At 39.2% G+C, this 8,145-nt stretch overlaps 1 protein-coding gene across 1 annotated transcript in view; it reads left to right on the plus strand.

The window, feature by feature from the left end:
• LOC139472975 (cubilin-like) overlaps window positions 1–6,587 on the plus strand; it is a 63,378-nt gene extending 56,791 nt beyond the window's left edge. Inside the window, exon 19 of the mRNA XM_071255464.1 lies at window positions 1,494–6,587. Within this exon, the coding sequence (XP_071111565.1) occupies window positions 1,494–1,639 (146 nt within the window). The 3' untranslated portion in view covers window positions 1,640–6,587. The remainder of the gene's footprint in view (window positions 1–1,493) is intronic.
• Window positions 6,588–8,145: the final 1,558 nt, after the last annotated feature.

Consider the following 8,145-nt stretch of genomic DNA (forward strand, 5'->3'; position numbering starts at 1 on the left):
TGGCTGCCCTGTATCACTCTCCTAGACTCTCAGAAACATTAATGCTTGTTTCTTTCTTTCTTTGTTGTTTAATGCTGCACTCAGCAATATTCTATGAACACTCAATACATCCAAAGTTTATTTACTATACTTAATCACTTATCCTTGTGTAATGTGTAATTTGTCGTACTTTCTTAGGATTGTCGGAATCAAACTGTGGGTACTTCAAGACACATGTGCACATGTTCCTATTACGTTTTACAACAATGCGTCAATAATTTATGTTACACTGGCAACAGAACCGTATGTTTCAACTTTATGGAATTTATGGAACCAGAGTTTAAGACGGTCAAAAGGCATCAAGCTGGTTTTGTCTGGTGCAACTAGGTTTTCATGTCAACATGCGCCTGGAGCAAGTTAAATCAAGTTTCTTAAATCGAGCCCTGATATATGTAAATGTAATTATTAGCCTACCTGATTGAAAGTCAGAAACCACTTGGCCAATGAAGCTGAAGCGTCTGAGACTAACAACTAATAATGACACCTCAGTTTCCCTAAGACATCTTGATTTGAATATGGCTGCCATTACTCAATGATCTTGTGTCAAGATGTGATGAGTTCTGGTTCACTGTAATCCCTGTATCAACCATCTGCTGGGTCAGTCTGTAAGTAATCTAATAAACTACCCCTACTAAGGCTGAAGATTTACACGACAGTCCACATCTTTTTGTGTATATTACAGATTGTTTAAAGACTACAGCAGTGCAGAAGGGGTATGAGAGAAAAGAATAGGTCCTCAGCAACCTATGCTTGCCATGAAAGGCGACTATGCTTGTCGTAAGAGGCGACTAACATGATCCACTGGTCAGGCTCCCTGACTTGGTTGATGCGTGTCATCGTATCCCAATTGCGTAGATCGATGCTCATGATTGCAATGACTTTTGAAAATATAGTGCGGGCGGGCGGTGGTTTTTTCTGTGCTTGTTCAAACTATTATGTAAACAGATAAATAGTGGTGTACCATGAACCTTGGAAAGGGCCTCCCTACATAAACAAACATACAAACTCCTATTTCTGCCATAACCTCAACACGAAGCAGTGAAGCAGTGTGCATGTAGAGGAAAGTAACTGCAGGCTAAATTTGATCACAATGTTTTTAAGTATTAGCATTTTATATATTTTTTTAGAGAAATAAAAATGAAACATACGACGGTCTTTATGATGATGTGGGCGCTGCCTGAGAACCAAGACTATTATTTTTTTAGCCTTAAGAAAATTGTGGTCATGAAAGCTTTGAAATTGAGTGTGATTCAAAATATTCCTCTGCTATGCCAAATTTTGTAGGCCATAGACATAACTGCTTATCATGCTTCATTGACTGTCAAATACAAATACCAGGACAGTTGCGAATGTTTTTGACTAGATATATAGAATAGGATATATGCCGATAGACTCCGGCAGTATTTGTCTACGTTTGAAATGTCTTGTGCAATGTCTGACATTGTGTGTTCTAGTCAACTCGTACTGGGTGCCCATCTGCATCATCCTGGGGCTGGTGTTCGGGGCCATCCTGGCCTTCCTCATCCCCGCCATCTACCGCAGGATCAAGTACCCCAACTACAGCCAGCTGCGTGACCTCAGTGCCCCTGTCGTCACATAATCACCTTCACCTGTTGACCTTCACCTGTTGACCTTCACCTTTTGACCTTCACCTTGTTGCAAGCTTGTTTCAGAAAGTATATGTTTAATGAGATTTCAGCTACATGTGCACTTGGCACATATCCAGAGTATTATTGTCTCCAAAGTATCAAGAGCTCTTCCTGCTTTCAAACATGATCAAGGATGAAGAGAGAAATATTTTTATAATGAAGATGATTGCTTTACAATAATGTACATACTTGTGCATACTTCTATTCAGGATAGCAACTGTTTTTACAAACTGACATCACTGTAATATCACTACTACAAAAAAAGAACATCTTCTGGTGATGGATCATAATTTAGTGGAACTGTCTTGCATCACTCAGTGATCTGTTAACCTGCTAATCATTTCACAAGCAGTCATGGTAGCGTCAACCATTCGGTATTGTCCATGCTATTTTGTTTGTAAAACATACTCATTTTTTAACTAAATTGTTATTTTGCTAGTTTAGTCTCGTGTTAGCATGAGGTTTTTCAAGCCATCCTTTAGTTATGGTTTCCTGGCTGGGAAGGTGGCCCCTCATCAGATGGTTACCGTATTCAACGTAATAAGCGCCCCGCACTAATAAGCACCCACAGCAATATTTCCTAATATATTGGCTGGTGAACAATCCCAGTTAGCACCCCTTCCGATTGATCAATGTACACAAGACTTATTTATTTGTGTAAAATACGCATTTATGTGTTATATGCACCCTTAATTATGGGCAATTAAATTCTGAAAAAATATATCTGTTGTGTATAATACGCACAGACTTTTCTATTGTATCATTTCAGGCTATCAGCAGAAACCACGAAATTTACGATTTTTCAAATCTGTTTGTTTTTTTCACCAAAAATTTATTCTAATAAGAGCCCCCTATTTCTAATTTTGAGTGGGCCCTGGGCGCTTATTACGTTGAATACGATATTTCAGAATCTCAGCCCCCACCCTGTATACTCATGGTTAGAGTCGCTGCACTGATCACTGTCATAACGGATACCACTTTAGTACCTGGTGAAACAGATATACACTGTAGTGTACCTGCATTTACCAGGACCTAGTACCATGTGTAAACTCTCTCCAGAACAGCAGGAGGTTTCCTGACAATCGCCAGTGGAAACAGGTGGTGGACATTGTTGTCATTCCTGTGGTGTAACGTCTTGTGACAACTTCCTGCCATCAGTCACTCTCCAGCCTTCAGTCACAGGATCAGGAGACTTGGTACGTGGAAGAGTGGTGCCGAGCGTGGTACTCGTTACAACAATGACGGATTCAGCCTTGATATCAATATTTATTAAGGATACTTACTGCCTGTTACTTAAACATTCCATCAAGCAGATATAACATGTGTTTTTTGTAAGCAGTTGCGCAGTAGTTAAAAACATGATGTGTGGTAACAATAGAAGAAAAGATCTGTTGTACCACATGGTTGTATTTAGAAAGCTTAGTTGTAGCTGTACTGCACATCATGGGTTTCAGCATAGATTCCAGATATTTCATGGGTTTGGATTACTTGCATGTCTCCTGTTCACCAAATGGTGGACAGCCTCTGTAGAACGCTGTCCGTGTTCATTACTGGGGATAGCTGTGTGTTGTTTTATATATGTTTGGAAAAGAATAGTAACATTTTGAAAAGCATTGTTCATTCTGGTTTTGAAGAGAATAACATTATTTGTGCTTAGAAAGAAATTCCAGTTTCACTCTATGATTTTGTTTGTGTCAAAAGTGTTGGAAGTGGCTATGTTGGACTCCCAGGATTGGCAGAGATGACCGGTCCAGTGTGTGTGTTTGACATTGGCAGGGGTTGGATTCATAATGAAAGTTAAAGTGGTTCACTTGCATCAACAAGGCAATGTGTACTGCAGACTACTGAGACAAGAGTGTGGCCCATGCTGGGTTTACCAGGACTTGGAGGTGGGGATGGAGCACGCCTCTGAGGAACAGTTCATGGACTGTTCACTGTTTCCGAAGTCTGGGAAACATCCATGCTTGCTGGTGCTAGTAATCACAACGTCAGTGTTGACAAGAAAGCTGCTACTTCAAGAAGTCTTTTCAGATAACTTTCAGTTTTTTAAGAATTCTCTAGCTTTGACATTTTGTAATTGTTGTTGCTTAGGACAGAGAATCTGCTAAATGTTTAGTACAGCGAAACGTCTTGTGCTCTCTACTCGCACATATCATGTAATCTGCTCAACATGATATTATTTGAGCAGTATACTGAGGAGTATTACAGCTATATGACGACAGTCTGTAAATAATCGAGTCTGACAGTCCAGTGATTGACATCATGAGCATTGATCCATGCAATTGGGATACGATGACATGCATATTCCAAGTCAGAGAGTCTGACCACCCGATCCCATAATCGCCTCTTACGACAAGCACAGTTGCCATTAATGACAAGCATGGGTTGCTGAAGACCTATTCTACCCTGGATCTTTACGGGGACACCATGATGTACTGTGTCCGCCATCTTGTACCTCCATCAGGTGTATTCAGAGGGGAGTTCCTGTTTGTTGTACACTGGTCATGATGGTGAGACTGCCTCGGCACTAGATGCTCCTCAAGAGATGATGCTCCAAACACTGTATCTTGGATCTGTTGGCTGTTTTTATTGACAATTAGTTCAGGTTTAGAAGAATGTTCAAAAGTGTTTTCTCTGAAACCATGTCGACCAGAGAGTCCTTGGTAGGTTATAACACCTGGATTCACTTTTGTCATATGTCTTGAGTAATGTTTCTCAAAAGCCTATTTTCTTATGACTAGGTGTAAACTTTGGGATGAAGATCTGGTTGAATTGTAGTTCTGCTGCCACAGTGTCTTGTGATATTTTACAAAGGTTTACATCTACTAATAACTTTGGTTTGTTTTGTTTCAATGACTTTTTAACCCAAATGTTAGTCAGTTTTCATTTTAAAAGCATAATATGTTGTGTCTGAAAAGTTGTTAAGTTCCTGGTTATACATCGCATCTTTCAAGGCAATGCTATATATACCAGATGCTGTATCTGATGACAGTTCCATGATATATACACCTAGAAAAATGCTGAGCAACACATTTGTTTTTATATAGCCCAAATTTCCCAGTGACCTTTGGAAACATCTTCATTGATCTGTTTACTACATGTCTAAGCTAGCTCATATAGCTGTGACAACTTGGTAAAGAAACAACACTGTATGTTGTTCTTGACACACACAAACAACGGTCCACATCAGGTGACGCCAAGAGGCAGAGGAAGATATTGAAATGGTAGTCACATAACTGTTGGCAGGGAACATTTATAAAAAATGTCCGTACTTCATTGTTTTTGTTTCCTGTGTTTCAATACTTATATGTTACTTTGTATATAAAATCAGGACGGTCGGATAGCCTAGTGGTTAAAGCGTTCGCTCATCACGCAGAGGACCCAGGTTTGATTCCCGACATGGGTACAATGTGTGAGGCCCATTTCTGGTGTCCCCCACCGTGATATTGCTGGAATGTTGCTAAATGTGGCGTACAACGATATTCACTCACTCACTTGTATACAAAATCGAATGTATTCAACAATGATTATCTTGTATGAAATTTAGTGTGTGCAGTGCTTAACATTTTTCCAGGTGTATAAATCAGATTGTCTGCAGGATGTCTGGTAGTATCTTTTTGTTTATTTTGAATTTTCCTTGTTCTTGTTAAATAGCTTTTGTTTGATGCTGTTGTTTCATGCATGCACCCTGATGTTTCACTACTCATGTATTCAATTGTACTTCTCCTAGATTGGCCACGGTTATTTTGGCAATACATTCTGCACACTCAAGACACTTTTGTGATATGAATTTGATTTGTCATGTTTTTATTCCAAAGTTTCAAACAGCATTAGGTGTTGGCACTACTGCAAATTTAGCTTCTACAAGTGATTTTGAAAAATGGAACACAGTGAGATCCTTCTTATCGAGATTAACACAACCTCCTAACTATTTTATATCTGGAGACGGGTCACTTAAATGGCTACATATTCTTAAATGTAAAAGTATTTATAGTTAAGCATCCATATCAGGGTAAGGTCGTTATGGCCCCATGTTAGACATTTTGGGCATCTCTTGATTCAAATACACAGGAAACCTGGCTGACCCCAGGGCTGTCGTCATGTCATGACAGCCAGCAGAAGACTGTCATCGGCTTCAGTTAGCGTGATATGATATATTCGATATATTTTGAGATCTTGTCAAGTGTTTGTGCAATGACTGAAACCCCCAGTCACCCAGACATATACACAGTCACAGTTGTCTGGATAAACAGGATTCCACTGTTGATTTCCTGATGTGTGTCATGATCTGAATATATATGTTGATCTGTTATGGCATGTGCAGGGTTAATAATGGGGAGAGTTATCTCAAGTGCTTATTTTCATCATTGTATGTTTTGATAATATAAATAAACATTCATATTATCACAACAGCAGAGTTTCTTATTTGTTGTGGCAGTACTCCATCAGATATACCCTGTTTGTATCTTCACATTTATAGGTCCAAGGTGAAGGTCACTGTCAATTTACTGGTCAGCTTCTAACAATATTGTTTATATTGTTTGGCAGAAGAGATGCATTGTCATGGTCTAGCTGTAGCAGCCATAACACTCCCCAGTGCCCTGGATGTATTCCAGCTACAGACCTGATCCAGACCTGGGACGATCGGGTAGAACAGGTCTTCAGACACACATGTTTGCTGTAACAGGCCACTATGTTTACGGTAAGAGGTGACTAACGAGATCGGGTGGTCACCTCGCTGACTTGGTTGATGCATGCCATCGTATCCCAGTTGCGTTGATCGATGCTGTTGATGTCAATCACTGGATTGTCTGGTCCACGGTCGATTATTTACAGACCGTCGTGATATAGCTGGAATATTGCTGAGTGTAATATATAACCACCCACCCCAACCCCGAGATCAACCTTAAAGCGTTATAGAGCGCTTATAAACTGTGGAGCAAAAGAAACTATACCGCTCAAATGATTCTGTATGTTTGATTTTCAGTTGAAAATATTTTAAGTTAGCGATATTGTATCTAAAAATTGAGGCTCAAAGAATACTTCTATGTGTTTTTTATTTTTTTAAACATTATTTCATATAAAACTTCTGATGTCAGTCTTTATTATTTTTACACGAAATTATGCAGCCACAGATTACTTTTTACAAACCGGAATGAGTGATGGTTAAATATCAAATCATTATCAAATTTAACAGTTCTTTCAATTTCCAATTACATAAAAAACAAACTCGGTGTACTTTTTTAGGCCCTCTGTGTGTATTTCAACAATCATATATACGCAGAAAACATCACGTGACCTGGAACTTATAAAGGAGAAACCAAGAAATTGATATTTGTGTATGTATTTATTATTTAACGACAAAAATGATGCTACTATGTTTGTAATGACAAAAAATAAAGAAAACCAGGAGGTGTTGGATTGACAACCTGTATACCTACTTGTATACTTACATGACACATATTTCACGACTGGACATACATAACAGCGAACACAGACGGGTTCATAGTGGTACTATGGTTTGTATCATGTACGATGTAAGTGCAATAGAACACACTTGTTTTCAATCTGAGAGTTGACAAAAACACAGCACAATCTGACATTTTTGCAGAGAATTTGTGATAAAAACGAAGCAGGAAAATCAGGCTACAGACACCCAAAAACTACCACATGTGTATTTACACGGATAGGAAACACATTCACAAAAACATAATGCTATCAAGTGTGCTACAGGTGATTCAATGTGATAAGAACCAGCTTCCGTGTTGATTGTAAGAACACGGACGAACAAAACTAAATGGACCCGAGAGATATGCACCCAGTCCACTCTAGTTAACTACGTATGATAACAGCCCACGCACTGTCGTCTGAGTTGACAACTTTATGAATAACGATCTTGGCGCGACATCACCCAAGCAATAGTTTTGACCCACTGTAAAACATGGCGCACGACCCCGCTATTCAGTTGAAGGATATAGCACAAGCATTTCATTTAATTTGGGTGTTCTTGTTTTGGTACAAATATGTTGTTATACATGTTTTAATCTGTCAAACAAATTCGGATAATATTTCCATGTGTTGATCATGATCAGTTTGTTTGGAATGACCACAATGTAAACCACTAGTGACCCAAGCATGTGATATTTTCTTCAATGCACGTCGCGCTGACAAGGCGTCAACTCCACAGTGTATAAGCAGCGAGCCTCACTAAAACTATTGCCAATGTCCGGCTTCAGATGGGCGTGGCAATTAATCAGCTGCTGGGGCTGCATTCAGTTGATACGACAGGTGTGTGAATTCATAACAATGAAAATAATATTTCGAATAATAAACATTTATGTATGAATACTCAGTGGAGGATAAACAGGTGTAAAACAATAACATTAACAAAGTGAGTCGGCTGGCAAAGCTATGGGCTACACATTGCTTATCACTGTCACACTTCGGGGACACACTG

Source organism: Haliotis cracherodii, unplaced genomic scaffold, assembly GCF_022045235.1.
Source record: "Haliotis cracherodii isolate W230 unplaced genomic scaffold, xgHalCrac1.p SCAF_26, whole genome shotgun sequence".
Taxonomy (NCBI): domain Eukaryota; kingdom Metazoa; phylum Mollusca; class Gastropoda; order Lepetellida; family Haliotidae; genus Haliotis; species Haliotis cracherodii.